Source organism: Balaenoptera acutorostrata, chromosome 18 (genome assembly GCF_949987535.1).
Source record: "Balaenoptera acutorostrata chromosome 18, mBalAcu1.1, whole genome shotgun sequence".
NCBI lineage: Eukaryota > Metazoa > Chordata > Mammalia > Artiodactyla > Balaenopteridae > Balaenoptera > Balaenoptera acutorostrata.
This window is the reverse complement of record NC_080081.1, coordinates 36,467,407-36,484,114: the sequence shown is the minus strand read 5'-3', so window position 1 is coordinate 36,484,114 and position 16,708 is coordinate 36,467,407. Positions and strand designations below refer to the sequence as shown.

General features: G+C 32.2%; 1 protein-coding gene across 2 annotated transcripts in view; it reads right to left on the bottom strand.

Moving 5' to 3' along the window:
• The window catches only part of KLHL1 (kelch like family member 1), a 424,036-nt gene that overhangs the window by 243,881 nt on the left and 163,447 nt on the right, over window positions 1-16,708 (bottom strand). For both annotated transcript variants that reach the window (XM_007186194.2, XM_007186195.2), the window contains one exon: window positions 12,671-12,807. In XM_007186194.2, the coding sequence (XP_007186256.1) occupies window positions 12,671-12,807 (137 nt within the window). The remainder of the gene's footprint in view (window positions 1-12,670; window positions 12,808-16,708) is intronic.

Here is a 16,708-nt window from a genome sequence, read left to right as displayed (position 1 = left end):
TATTCCATGCAAATAGAAATCAAAAGAAAGCTGGAGTAGCAATGCTCATATCAGACAAAATAGACCTTAAAATAAAGACTCTTATAAGTGACAAAGAAGGACACTGCAAAATGATCAAGGGATCAATCCAAGAAGAAGATATAATAATTGGAAATATATATGCACCCAACATAGGAGCACCTCAGTATATAAGGCAAATACTAACAGCCATAAAGAGAGAAATCAACAATAACACAATAATAGTGGGGAACTTTAACAACCCACTTTCTTCAAAGGACAGATCATCCAGACAGAAAATCAATAAGGAAACACAGGCCTTAAATGACACATTAGTGAAGATGGACTTAATTGATATTTATAGAGCATGCCATCCAAAAGCAGCAATGTACATATTCTTCTCAAGTGCACGTGGAACATTCTGCAGGATTGACCACATGCTGGGCCAAAAAGCAAGATTCCTCCGTAAATTTAATAAATTTAATCTTTTAATTAAATTTAATCTTTTCTGTGAGATTAGAAATAAACTACACGTAAAGAGCTGTAAAAAACACAAACACGTGGAGGCTAAACAATATGCTACTAGGCCAGCAATGGATCACTGAAGAAATCAAAGAGGAAATCAAAAAATACCTAGAGACAAATGAAAATGAAAGCACAATGATCCAAAACCTATGGGATGCAGCAAAACAGTTCTAAGAGGGAAGTTTATAGCAATAAAATCTTATCTTGGGAAACAAAAAAAATCTCAAATAAACAACCTAACCTTACACCTAAAGCAACTAGAGAAAGAAGAACAAACAAAACCAAAAGTTAGTAGAAGGAAAGAAATCATAAAGATCAGTGCAGAAATATATGAAATAGAGACAAAGAAAACAATAGCAAAGATCAATGAAACTAAAACCTGATTCTTTGGAAAGATAAACAAAATTGATAAACTTTTAGCCAGACTCATCAACAAAAAAAGGAGAGAGGACTCAAAGCAATAAAATTAGAAATGAAAAAGGAGAAGTTATAACTTACACCACAGAAATACAAAGGATCATAAGAGACTACAAGAAACTTTATGCCAATAAAATAGACAACCTGGAAGAAATGGACAAATTCTTAGAGAGATACAATCTCCCAAGACTTAACCAGGAAGAAACAAAAAGTATGAACAGACCAATCACAAGTAATGAAATTGAAATTGTGATTAAAAATCTTCCAAGAAACAAAAGTCCAGGACCAGATGGCTTCACAGGTGAATTTGATCAAACATTTAGAGAAAAGCTAACACCCATCATTCTGAAAGTGTTCCAAAAAATTGCAGAGGAAGGAAAATTACCAAATTCATTTTATGAGGCCCCATTATCCTGATACCAAAACCCAACAAAGATACCACAAAAAAAAGAAAATTACAGGCCAATAACCACTGATGAACACAGACGCAAAAATCTTCAACAAAATACTAGCAATCTGAATTCAACAATACATGAAAAGGATCATACACCATGATCAAGTGGGATTTATCCTGGGGATGCAAGGATTTTTCAATATCCACAAATCAATCAGTGTGATGCACCACATCAACAAACTGAAGAATAAAAACCCTATGATCATCTCAATAGATACAGAAAAAGCTTTTGACAATATTCAACACAGATTTATGAAAATAACTTTCCAGAAAGTGGACATAGAGGGAACCTACCTCAACATGATAAAGGCTATATATAACAAACTTATAGCTAGTATCATACTCAACAGTGAAAAGCTGAAACCATTTCCTCTAAGATTAGGAACAACACAAGGATGTCCACTCTCTCCACTTTTATTCAACATAGTTTTGGAAGTCCTACTACAGCAATCAGAGAAGAAGAATAAATAAAAGGAATCCAAATTGGAAAAGAAGAAATTAAATTGTCACTGTTTGCAGATGACATGACACTATACATAGAAAATCCTAAAAGATGCCACCAGAAAACTACTAGAGCTAATTGATGAATTTGGTAAAGTGGCAGAAGACAAAATTAATGCACAGAAATCTTTTGCATTTCTATAAACTAACAATGAAAGATCAGAAAGAGAAATTAAGGAAACAATCCCATTTATCATTGCAACAAAAAGAATACAATACCTAGGAATAAACCTACCTAAGCAGGCAAAAGCACTGTACTCAGAAAACTATAACATACTAATGAAAGAAATCAAGGACTACACAAACAAATGGAGAGATATACCATGTTCTTGGATTGGAAGAATCAGTATTGTCAAAATGACTATACTACCCAATGCGATCTACAGATTCAGTGTAATCCCTATGAAATTACCAATGCATTTTTCATAGAATTAGAACAAAAAATTTCACAATTTGTATGGAAACACAAGAAACAGCAAATAGCCAAAGGAACCTTAAGAAAGAAAAATGGTGCTGGAGGAATCAGGCTCCCTATCTTCAGACTACACTACAAAGCTACAGTAATTAAGACAGTATGGTACTGGCACAAAAACAGAAATATAGATAAATGGAGCAGGATAGAAAGCCCAGAGATAAACCCATGCACCTGTGGTCAACTAATCTATGACAAAGGAGGCAAGAATATACAATGGAGAAAAGACAGTCTCTTCAGTAAGTGGTGTTGAGAAAACTGGACAGCTACATGTAAAAGAATGAAATTACAGCACTCCCTAAGATCATACACAAAAATAAACTCAAAATGGATTAAAGACCTAAGTGTAAGACCAGACACTATAAAACTCTTAGAGGAAAACATAGGCAGAACACTCTTTGCCACAAAGCACAGCAAGATCCTTTTTGACCCACCTCTTAAAGTAATGAAAATATAAACAAAAATAAACAAATGGGACCTAATGAAACTCAAAAGCTTTTGCACAGCAAAGGAAACCATAAACAAAACAAAAAGACAACCCACAGATTGGGAGAAAATATTTGCAAATGATGTGACCAACAAGGGAGTAGTCTTCAAAATTTACAAGCAGCACATGCAGCTTAATATCATCAAAACAAACAACCCAATCAAAAAATGGGTAGAATACCTAAATAGACATTTCTCCCAAGAAGACATACAGATTGCCAAGAGGCACAAGAAAAGTTGTTCAACCTCACTAATAAAGAAATGCAAATCAAAACTACAATAAGATATAATCCCACACCAGTCAAAATGGCTATCATCAGAAAATCCACAAACAATAAATGCTGGAAAGGGTGTGGAGAGAAGGGAACCCTTCTACACTGTTGGTGGGAATGTAAACTGGTACAGCCACTCTGGAGAACAGTATGGAGGTTCCTTAAAAAACTAAAAAAGAGCTAACATATGATCCTGCAATCCCACTCCTAGGCATATATTCAGAGAAAATCATGGTCTGAAAGGATAAATGCACCCCAGTGTTCTTTGCAGCACTGGTTACAATAGCCAAGACATGGAAGCAACCTAAATGTCCATCAACAGAGTAATGGATAAAGAAGTTGTGGTACATATATACAATAGAATATTACTCAGCCATTAAAAAGAATGAAATAATGCCATTTGCAGCAACATGGATGGACTTAGAGACTGTCATACTGAGTGAAGTAAGTCAGACAGAGAAAGATAAATATCATAAGATATCACCTATATGCAGAATCTAAAAATAAATGACACAAATGAACTTATTTACAAAGCAGAAACAGACTCACAGACTTAGAGAATGAACTTATGGTAACCAGGGGGGAAAGGTGAGGGAAGGGGATAGTTAGGGAGTTTGGGGTTGACATGTACACACTACTATATTTAAAATGGATAATAAACAAGGACCTACTGTATAGCACAGGGAACTCTGCACAATATTATGTAACAACCTAAATGGAAAAAGAATTTGAAAAAGAATAGATAAATGTCTATGTATAACTGAATCACTTTGCTATACACCTGAAACTATCACAACATTGTTAATCAACTATACTCCAATATAAAATAAAAAGTTAAAAAAAAAATAAAAAGACAGTGTCTTCAATAAGTGGTGCTGGGAAAACTGGACAGCTACAGGTAAAAGAATGAAATTAGAACACTCCTTAACACCATACACAAAAATAAACTCAGAATGGGTTAAAGACCTAAATGTAAGGCTAGACACCATAAAACTCTTAGAGGAAAACATAGGCAGAACTCTCTTTGACATAAATCAAAGCAAGATCTTTTATGATCTACCTCATAGAGTAATGAAAATAAAAACAAAAATAAACAAATGGGATCTAATTAAACTTAAAAGCTTTTGCACAGCAAAGGAAACCATAAACAAAACAAAAAGACAACCTTCACAACAGGAGAAAATCTTTGCAAACAAAGCAACCAACAGGGGATTAATCTAAAATATACAAACAGCTCCTGCAGCTCAATATGAAAGAAACAAACAACCCAATCAGATAATGGGTGGAAGATCTAAATAGACATTTCTCCAAAGAAGACATACAGATGGCCTCACTTATGTATTTTACTTTGAAGCCATTTTGTAAAATGGCAAATTTAAATTAAACAAATATGTAGAATGAAGTTTGTACTTCAGGTCTAAATATGTTTTCTTTAACTTAATTTGATAAATAAAATAATCTGTCAAAAAATTTAAAACACATCATATTATATAAAAAATGCCCATTTATCATAAAGTAGACTACACAACCCAGGAAAACTCTTGACAATAATTAATAACATATATTTCAAAATACTGTTACATTTTGTAGACATGAATGTATCAGGAATGAAAATGTTATGTATCAAATACATGTAAAGTGACTTTTACAATTCTTCTCACAGGAGTAAATTTCCATTATTAGTCTAGATTTTCTTTATTGATTTTTTAAATTCTGCATTATCCCCTTCTCTACCTACTTATAAATATTTCTCCAAAGAAGAAAAGATGGGGTGGGAATCATGCATCAGACATCAGACTGGCATGAATGCCGTTTGAGTAGAGTGTTTTCTCTGGTTGAGGAATATGAGGGGAGTGCAGTCATAGCTGCAATGTGCCTAAGAGTGTTCAAGCACACAGTCTAAAGGGTCAGGGATAGGATATTCCTTTAGGATATCTTGAGCACTTCTGGCTGAAACTTGCTTTCCTTGTTGGGTAGCCCTTACCATCTTTTATCTGAGGGAGAGAAAGCATTTAAAATGAAAGTGTTTGGGGTTCTCATTATAAATTTCTTTTCTCAATAATGAAGAGGAAGTAACTCCTCACTAAAGACGGCAAACCAGGCAAAGGGGAATTTATGGAAATCTTAAGAGGGGTGTAGTGACTGAGGTTGTTTTGTTTCCTTGTTTTTGTTTCTTTATTGTTTTTAGTTGTGTTTAGTTGATTTTACATACAATCTACAAAAAGTATCAGCTCTATTAAATTTTAAATGAAAAGTATTGAGAAGTAGTTAAAATTCAACTAAAGGAGTATTTTAAAAGGTACATATTACTTAGAAACATATGAAGTTGGTGCTTCAGTTTTCCCAATTGCAAGATAAAGCTGAATATTGTGAGGCATAGCTGAGATGTGTGTGAAACGTGCTAAAATATAAATATTAAACATGTGTAATGTTTTCTTTTTATAATTCTTATTTAGATTAAAATAATAAAACAAAATTGCAAAATTCTGAAATTGTGAATGTCCAAGACTGAGGACGTTTTAAATAATGTTATAAACAATCACAAACAATTCTCCATTTGGGTAACATCTACATACTTTCCTCAGGTTATTCACAATTTTACATAAAAGGAAATTAATTATAAGGAAAAATTATATTTGATGACAGTTGATACTAGGTCAATGTAAGGTCAAATTTGTCACACAGTGTGGCATAGCATAAGTACATATAAGCAGTATTCCCTTTCATATTAATTGGATATAATGTTGAGTAACTTTACAACCAGTAGAAAGAACCTTGACATGTCACTGGAAAAACTAGACTGTGGTTTCACATCTATGTTACTTTGCTGACCTCTGTGTTAGGGTGTTTTCATTTCTGTATCTGACAATAAGATTTAACTATCCATCTCAGAATGTTGCTGTGTGGATCAGCTGAGATAAGATAAGATAAAATAATAAAAGTAATACATGATAAAAACACACCTCAAACATACAAGGTAGCAAAATTATAAGTCTGTGGTTTAAACAACACATGTACCGCTAAAAATGTACATGAATCATACATATGAATGTGAAATCATATTGTAATACTGAAGAATATAATAAATTGGATTCAAAAGTTATAAATGTTTGTTGAACAAAGTGATTATTCCCTCCCCAGTTCTCAGCCTTTATATTTATTTTTTATAACAGATTATACAAAGGACTTGAAAAAACTTATAAAAATACCTATCATGAATAATCATTATAATTGAGTGCTTACAATATGCTAAGCATTATGCTAAACCCATTTAATTTTATTAGTTCATTTACTCCTTAAAAGAGTCCTCTCAGCCATTATTATTTTCCCTTTCTTATAGTTGAGTTATTTTAAGACTTCATAAAGCTAAGTAATTTAACTAATATCCCAAACTGTAAAATGGGAGAGGCCAAAGGCTATAATCAAAATTCTTAATGAGAAGTAACAAATAGGTAGTGCTGATTAGAATAAATGCCCGACAATCAGAATGAACATAGGGCTGCCTACATCATGATGAATTCTGGTTGAATTACTCCTGGCCAAAGAAGCTCTCAGATATTTCCAATGTTAAATTCAACACACTACACTATACATAGGTGCTCCCCTTCAAATACAACAGAATCAAGTGTACAGATATTTTGGGATTAGAGTGAAGGTAAAATAATCCTGAGAAAATTTAATCCAATATAATGTTAACGGTACAAGAATACGTAGCATCGATCCCGCCCAGTTGGTATAGTGGCCTATCATTCAGTTCATGCCTTCCTAGTTCCCAAAGCAGAGGAAAATGGAAACAATTATAAGTTTGAGAACACCAACAAAATAAAATAAAAGCAGACTTTAAAAAAAAAGTTGATTACAAGGCAAAACTTGAGATATTTCCCTTACTTGGAGACTCAGAAAGTAAATGTGAGTTACAGTGCAGAATTGACAAAACCTTTCCTCTATAGCAATTAAATATTAAGTTTCACACAGCTATTTCATTTCCAGTCTGTCTATGCAATCCCATAGCAAAAAGCAAAAATGCAGTTCAATAATAACAACAAAAATTACACAATATTCACAAAATATACGTCATTTTAAATTATTTTACACAATAATGTTCCCTCAATTAATTTTATATTATTCAGTGTTGTGCATGCACACAAACACACACACACACACACACACACACACACACACACAAGGTTCCCTGGTAAAATAATGGCAATATACAACTGATTAATTTTATTTTATTTTATTATTTTTACTTTTTTCTTGTTCATTAATATAGGTTATTTCAACATCCAATGAAAATTATTAAGTCAATATTTTTAATTATTTGGTAACAGTAATATGTAAAACCAATCTTTAAAGGCTCAATTTCTTAAATGGAGAACAGAATTTTCTCATGTAGTAAAAGCCCTAAGTTTAAAATTAATATTCTGCTAATGTGCTTGCATATTCATGCCACTTGAATTAAACCAGTAATAAAAATAAAACAATAATTTACTTTTAATTACAATAAAAATTCTGAGGGAGTTTAGAGTATTCAGTCCAGGCTGAACATATTGATGTATACTTTTCAATATTAAAGGAGAACATTAAATATCTCAGCTCCTATGTGTGTGTGTATTTATTTCGTTCAAATGTTTGGCAGTAAGTATTGTACCATTCCTTAGCATGTACTAAGACTTTAATTTACTTCAGTGGCACATAAACTTTTTTTTTTTTTTTAAAGGATGTTAACTCTTCAGTATGATTTTTTTGCCACTTGGCAGTTTAATTTTCTACCCCTCTTTTTAATACCACTGCTAGATGGACAGCTTCCTTTATTTAAACCTTGTCCTTATCAGTTCTCCACAGGACCTGACACTTTGCTACTAACCCTGCAATCCCATCTTCCATATTTGTTCAAACTCTATTTCCTTATGCATCAATGAACACAGTGTATTTTCAAGTATTTCAGGATAATAGGGACTATGTAAGAGAGAAACTGGAAGGAAATTTCTATCAGCCTGAAGCAACTTTAAAATACAGCAAATCCCAGAGCATCCTTTTCAAATATATTAAACTACCTCTTTCATTTTCACAATGTGATCATCAATTTTTGGCTAGAATTGATATTCACACAATCAATATAGTAGCCTTCAAAATTGGCTTTACAACATTCTCTAATGAGGAAACACTAGACTGTGTATATCTAAAAGGATGTTTATACCAAAAGAAGATAACAAAAATTAGTTATTTGAGACCCTAAATTGGAAAGTCCCTTGAAGGCAGAGAATGTGTGTAATTCAGCATATTGTCTTCCAGCACATAGTGGGCATGCAGTAAAACTTGAGAGGCATTCAGTGTAATCACACGGCAAGAACTATCAGGCATTCATGTGCTGAGGTTGTCAGGTATCACTGGCTCCTGCAGAGAACCAGCATTAGACTGGGAGGAAGTGTGACTCAAACCTGCAGTGAGCCACTATCTAGTAATAGGGGAGTTGATTTAAGCTACCCAAAGTGTTATGAGGGCAAGATGGTCATAAGCCACTCCAAGGAACTCCACTGTAACTAATACTCTACAAAAGGACATTGATTCAGTAGAGATCATACCATTCAATTTGTGCTCTGACATTTTACTCTAGTAATAGATTCAACATCTTACTACTGATCTTTGTCAGGTTACTTTAGCTCACTGAATGGGTTGCATCAAGAACTTCAGAGTCTCTTAAGCATTGAAAAAAAAATCTGTCCCTTCATATTAATTCAAAAGAGACCAACAAAGTTCTGATTTATGTTATGATGATTTTGTCAACGCTTATCTGAGATAGCAAATATGTAATTCTCAAGAAAAAGTAGTTTTGGTGCCTCTGCTTTGTGTCACATACTTAGCCATAGAAAAATGTTCATTTGTAAAATTTATAATGCTCAGGATAGAATTTCTAAAGTTCTATACATCTCTAACTTTTTAAGTAATTTGAAAGTTGAATGATGAGAACATGTAAACATATTTTTTCTTTTCTTCTCTGATTCCATCCTTCTGAAGATGTTCTGTAGAATAATTCCAGAACAACCTTGACTTCATTATCCCAATCCACAGGCTTTATTGTAGTTTAACAAATAATTCCCTAGATCTTTATTCTAGATGAGTACAATTACAGAATTGAAACATCGTTGCATGTAGGAAAATGTTTAAAAAGCTGTCTTTTAAGCCCATTTGACTCTATACAGCCTAGAATGCCATTAAGTGGATACTGATACATAGATCTTACCAGTTTTGAAAACAAAAGTAAAGAGCTGTTTCACTACAATAAGTCTATTCATTACCAAATTTGTTTAAAAGTTTATGTCATTTTAATCTGTTTCAATTTATATTTTATTTTGTAATCCCTAGTGTAACCCTTCAGCAAGTGCTCACGTATTTTTTAATTAAATTATGGTTTGATTTTGAAAAACTGATATACTATCTTATAATTACATATTCTCTGGATTAAAACTAAGTATTCAAACTTTAAATTTAAGACACCAATGGTAAAAGGACACTATTTTATAACATACACAGTTGCTAAATAGTCCTTTGTTCTGTATAAATGACTAAGATTTCACTCAGATTTCCTAATAAATAAACTATAAAGAAAGCCCAATGGAAAGTTTTAAAAAGAAGAAATTAAAGTTAATCAAGAATTTATAAAAGTGGTATGAACTCTTCTGTTAGATATACAATTATTTCTAACACCAGTGGAAGTGTTCATTTCTTTTTCATTCCTGAGCTATTATAGTGTATGTGAAAAAAATTGACCTTATACTACCTTTTATTTTAAGTAGCTTTGATACTGTAATAATTAATCATCATTTTTATAATTGTATCTTTACCCTCCATACTTTCAAGAATGTTTTCTTTAAAGTTGTCAACACAAAGACCTTGTTGGTTTTCTTTATTCTACCTTACATGTTGCTAGTATTAAACTGTTTATTATTATATATATTTTCCTTTAGAAAAAATTCTAATTTTGTTTGAGCTATTACTCAGAAGTCACCCCTTTTTACCCAGGTCATTCTTCCCAATTACCAGAAAAAAATTCTCTAAATATTTGCTTTGGTTCTTATTGAAACTCTGTGAGGCCCCTGGTCCCATCCTTTCTCATTCTAATTTGATGGAGTAGGAAAAAAGAAAGGGAAATAGAGAGAATGTCTCCCACTTCTTACATGTACAAATTTTACCTCATGAAGTCTTTAAAGAATGCTTCCTCTTTCTTCAAATCAAAGATAATTAAACTCTATAATCATTGAAGCTTACCTCTGTTAGCAAGTTATTCCAAGCTACTTTACCCATTCATTATTTTCTTTAATTTCTGAGATAAAAATTAGCTACATATGGTTCTTTCAAACCTAAAAGACTTTCCAGATCTCATGTAAAATTTTATCTGTTTAAATCATTTCAAAGTCTCTTACCCATCTCTACTGGGTGCAATACTTCTACAGCTAGTAGTTAACTGTCAATTCTTGACATAGTTAAGCCTCCTTAGTTTCTCCAAGGCCTCTCAAACTTCAGAATTCAAGAAAATATTCCCAATTGGATGACCCTTTAAGGAGCTCACTGTTCATTCATTCTTTCCCCTTTTCTGTGATGCATTTATTTTTAGCTTTCTACAAAGGAAAGCTTAGAGATCAGCTAGCAGGTGAGCTAAATAGACACATGGAGATACTTCCTATTCTTCCCTTGCTATACCATTGTTCACTTGATCTCTTCTACTGTTATAATTTCTTACACTGTATATAGCAAAAGACAAGATACATACTTTATATTGTGGCTAGCCCCCCCCCATATTATGATGTAAATGATTTGCTCATCAAGCACATTTCTATAAACTAACAATTGGAAATTTATCAACTACCAGGGAGGAATGGTTATGGGAGCAAAGACCAGAGTGGCAGTGGTAACTTAACGGCAGCTTTGTATCTGGTCTGCCCTCTACAAAGCAGAGAAAAATCTAGGTCATTACATTCAGCAGGGAGCTTTGAAACACCTTCCAACTTTTTGCTACATGACGATAAGTGTCTTTTGACCTAGTTTTGCACTTGAGAAATGCAAGGCTGCTAGGCCATGGAGGCTGTAAGTGTTGGATCAAGGCTTTTATGTTGCTAGAAGGATTCCTAAAGTGTTAGCTTTGTGATTCTTCTCTTTCCAGGAAACAGTAATGTGGTTATGTTTTCTCTCTCTTGTCTGGGAGGCCAATGATTTTTTATACTATTATTTCAGGTTGCATGCAAATTGAAATTGAACAAGATGGTCTTAAAGTCCCCTCAGCTTTACTAAAATTTAGACAGTCTACTTCCTGACTATAGGCCTTTTATCTCCCTTTTCTTAGAGCATTTACTTTAGAAAACTTGTAATTATAAATCTTTCTCTACCTCTTTGAGATGCAAATTATTAAAAAAAAATATTTTTTAATGAAAAACTGGCCTCTTGCCAGTTTTACAACCCAGGAATGTTTTCATCAAGGACCTGGAAGCCATCTCTTTGAAATGCCAGCCTCAAGGGAAATAGCACTCTTATCTCTCAGGTTTTTTGAGGGGGGTGGGGAGCATAATTTGAGTGGGCACTTTGTTTCAATTTGTAAAACTACCTTCCGTCAAAAAGATAGGAGAAAGTTTACTTTTCCTTTAGGTAAAGCCAATCAGCAATGGTCTGTGTTCTCTCTTTTACCCCAGCACTTAAAAATCCCCTCCCACCTTTGTTTCAGCAGTATTAGGTAAAGACTGAGTTCTGGTCTCTCTCCCCGATTGCAACAGACTTGAAGAAAAACTTGCTTACCTGTTTAACTTTGTCCATGCAATATTTGCTTTGACAAACTATAATTTAAAAATTACTGAGGCTGGAAAATGTCTAGGTCTTTCCATTCCATTGCTGCTTTGTGATTCAAACATCCAGAACATGTGCATTTTTCTTTCCAAAGAGGTTTCATTTACTAAGTGTAACATTAGTGTAGCAAACTCCTCTCTGTGAGAAGCTAAATCCTTCAAGAGGACAGATTCCCACTAGTTCCACAAATTTTCCAACAGAAAAAAGAACATAGTAGATCAGAAGAAAAAGCTTCCAAAATAGCCATTTTCACAACTCTAATTATCTTCATTTTCCTTTTTAACTAAGTTTGCCAAGTCCATTTTGTGAAGGATTTATTATTGAAATAAACACATTACAAGAAAAAAAAAAAGTTATTTGAACCCATCATTCCCTAAAAGAAAGAAAATTAAAATTTTCTTTCTTAATGCTCTAAGTTTGACCATAAACAAATTCATAGTTAATAATTAATAACCTCTATTCTCCTCTCCCAAGCTCATTCCATTGACTATTATTATAAACCAGTTTAAATTCTTTGTGGAAGAGTGTAGAGCATATGTATACATATGTACATTGGTGATTTCAGTGACAATTGAAAAGGTAGTCTGATTTTTCTCAACTAAAAGAAATGAAAGATACATGGTCAACAGTTTTTTTTTAAGCTTTAAAACCTGTGTTCAAATTCTAAAATTCACAAGACATTAACATGAAGCTATAATTCTTTTACTATACCTGTATATGCAAATTGGACAAGGTCCCAGAGAGCATTTGGGTCTATGCCTTCCATCTTGATCTCCTCTTGCTTGGCTTCGCAAACATCACTTGTAAACATGGCAGCAAAATAGTCGGAGACTGAGCTCAGAACAAGCCTGAAAGAGTCACAGGATCTAATTTAGGCCATGAATGTTAGGTGTCAACAAGAATGCAGTACAGAAGACTCTATCTATCTATCTATGTATCTATCTATGTATCTATCTATCTATCTATCTAACATCTATCTATCTATCTATCATCTATCTATGTAACTGCCTATCTATCATCCATTCTGTGTATATGTATCCTCTATCCATCTATCTGTTTATCACCTTATGAATTGCACTTTTAAAATCTGATTTAGGAAATTCTGCTCCAACCTTTGGTCACAGAGAATTGTCCTACATTTTCTTCTCTAATTTTTAATACATTTTTTTCTTTCACATCTAGGTCTTTCATCCTTTTGGATAGGATTCCAATTTTATTTCTCTGTATATATTCATCCATATTTCATGAAACTACTAAAGAATTTGATTTGTCCCAGTGAATTAATAGTGCCAACTATATTGCAAATTTGAGTCCTGAATGTGCAGTGATCTGTTGCTGACTTTTTTTTTTTTGCTTTTTTGCCTATTCTTGTGCCAATACAATACTTTTGTAATACTATGATTCTAAATAGTCTATAACCAATGAAATCCTCCCTTTTTATTTTTTTTATTTAATTATTAGTGGAGTTTTATTCTTCATATAAAATTTAAAGTAAGCTCTTCAAATAAATTAAGTGGAATTTTAATTAAAACTACACTGAATTTCTGATTTAATTGGGGATAGTTTGTATATTTATTATATAAAGTCATCCAATACAAAAGTATAAAATATCTCTCCACATATTCAGAATATCTTGTCTGCTTTTTATTCAAATTTTAACTTTTTTTTCTAAAATTGTCTTGTGTATTCTTTTTTGGTTCTTATTTACTTTAGAGTTTTGTGGGTATTATGTATAGTAACTTTTTAAAAAATTCTACTTACTTGTTGATTTTTGTTGGTTTAGAATTCATTAATTGGAATTTTCATGAATCCATCTTTTATCTGGCACAGGTACTGAATTATCTTACTAGTCCTTTTGATTCAACTGCTTTGTCCTCTAGGTAGATTATTATATCATCTGCAAACAATCTCATTTTGACCACTTCCTGTTTATTCTCTTTAACTCCTTTTCTTTTGCTTTTCTTTAAACTTCATCCAGGACCTCAGTGTTATGTTAAATGGCAGCTGTGTCAGGGGAGAAAATTTGTGTTATTCTCTACCCTAAACGAGTCACATCTAGGGTCTCCTTTCAGCAGGATGCTTGCTGAAACAATTGGTGTATAAGCTTTACCAAGTCAGGAAGACCCCTTTAATTTTTAGCTTTGCTAAACAGATTAAAACATGTAGATGCTAAAATTCATAAAATGTCTTTCTTCTGAATCAAAATTATCTTTAGGATTTTTCTATTTAAATCATAAGAGAAATGAACCTGCTATTTTCTTTTCGTGTATTTTCTTAGTTGCCTCTTTAATCAAGATTATACTAACCTCATAAAATGAACTGGCAACTTAAACTATAATTTTGTATAACAACTTACAGAAGAAAGCAAATAATTTTTCCTTAAAGATGTTCTAGAGCTTACTTGAAGAAAATCTTAGTTGGGCTATTTTGGGAAAAGGTGACATATCAATCTGATTTCAATTATTGAATAAACCACAGGCTTGTTTATATACTCCTTTTCTTCATCAATTTTTACATTTCACATTTCTCAAGAATTATCCCATTTGATCCATGTTCTGAAATTTATTAATGTTTATTGTTAATAAAATTATGTTTAGGTTTAATTCTATCATTCTACCCATTTATATATTTTTTTTATCTGCTCCATTTATTCTTTTGGTTTTATTGTCTTTTAGTTCATCTCATTCATTTATATTTTAACTACCTCTTTTTCTTACATGTATGTTTGCATTTTTTTAAGGTGTTTTTTTCTATAAAGAGTCAGATATTAAGTATTCTATGTATTAAGAGTCATACATATCCTATCACGTTTTCCTTTTAAGAAAATTCAGTCAATGGAAAATGTGAAAAGGAATTTTAGCTCATGGTCCATACAAAACCTACCTGCATGCCAGATGTGGCCCCTGCACTGAAGCTTGCTAATTCTTTCTAGAGATTACAACATTAATTTTTAACTAGTAACAGTCTACCATCAAGTACAATTATCCTATTTTGTGAACACTGTAAGAACCTTACAGCAGCATAATTTCTCTTACTCCTTCTTGCTCAGTCAAGAATCTTTTAAAAGAAGAATATACATGTGAAAGTAGAAATTTATTTTATATATACCCTTTTTTTCACCATTTATGAGGGTCTTTATTTATTTCTCTAGAAGCAGGCATCAATCTAGTATCAATACCCTTCAAGAGGTAGAAACTTCTTTAGTATTTTTTGTAGTGCAGGTCTGATGGCAATAAACTCTCCCAGCTTTCATTTACCTGAAAATGTCTTTATTTAGCTACATTGATAATATAAAGTTAGTTCCACTTGATAGAGAATTCTAGATTGAGATTTTTTTTTTCTTTTGGAACTAGAAAACGAATATTCTATTATGGTCAAGACTCCATTGTTTCTAATAGAAATCAATTTTCATTCTTATAATTGTTTCCCTGATTTACTATTTATTTACTTAAGTTACATAAATGTGGTTACTTAGTATTTACTCTTCTTACCATTTTCTGAGCTTCCTGGAGAGGTGGATAGATTTTTTCATCAAATTAGAAAAGTATCTGCAAATAATTCCTCATTTTTTCATCCAATTCACTCTCTAACTCTTTCTTGGACTCTAAATACATATGTGTTTCAATAATTAAGAGTGCCTTACAGGTTGTAGAGTGAGTTCACTTTACACTCAATTTTTCTTTTACTCTGTGTTTTATTGCAGATGATTTCTAGTGAGTTGAATTTTTCCAAATCTCTATTAATTTTCCTTTTCTTTATTTATTATATTCATCTTTTTCTGTAGATATTTTAAATTATTTTTCATAGTTGCTTTAATGGCCTTGTTTCCAGGTTGATTTTCATTGACTGATTTTGCTTTTGACCATGGATTACACTCTCCTGCCTATCTCCCACATATTGTAAATTTCAGTTGTGAAATGGACATTGTGCCCCCCCCAACCAAAACAAAAGTAGAAGCTAAGAAGGGAGCATTACTCTAGTTTTTAGTTATTTTTATTTTTTATGCCACAGCTATTTGATAGCTTTAAAAAAGTGTAAGTATTTCAATTTTCTGATGATTTATTGTTGTTTTAATGACAGTGAAGATTTTTATATACTTTAAAATCCTAAGTGGAAATATATTTTTAAATGAATGAGTGAAATACTTGACAATATGTTCTTATTCTAAATACATAGAGAATTGTAAAAAAAAAAAAAACAAAACTGAACTGTAGGTAAGAGGTGTGTTTTAAACAGTTGTTTGAATTAATCCTGAAACTTCTTTCTATTTACAGTGGATTCAAATTAGAAGTATCAGTATAAGTTTATGATTCATAATATTTTTTAAAATAGAAATACTTATGTTTTTTATGTGTATGCACATGTATGTACATGTGTATGTACCTTAAAGGTTCCTTGGAAAAAGAACAGACCACAGATCTGGAACTGAGGAAGTATAAGATGAGCCTAGACCATCTTCTGTTCCAGAATTTAAGGAAATTCTCGAATAACAGAGACACACCAAAAGAAATAATACGATGCTTACATCTGTAAGCTAAACAACTTAATAGTAAACTTTGGATGCACTTTTCTTTCTAAGAACAATGTAAGGCAAAGAAGAGGAGGAAAGGTCAATACAAGGCACAGTTTTCATAATTTTCAAGTCAATATTTTTCCATTATTTACTTTGCAATTTTATCTGCTATATATTTTATTTCTACATAAGTAGAGGACATACTCAATGTTAACTTCAACAAAGAGAGGCAATCC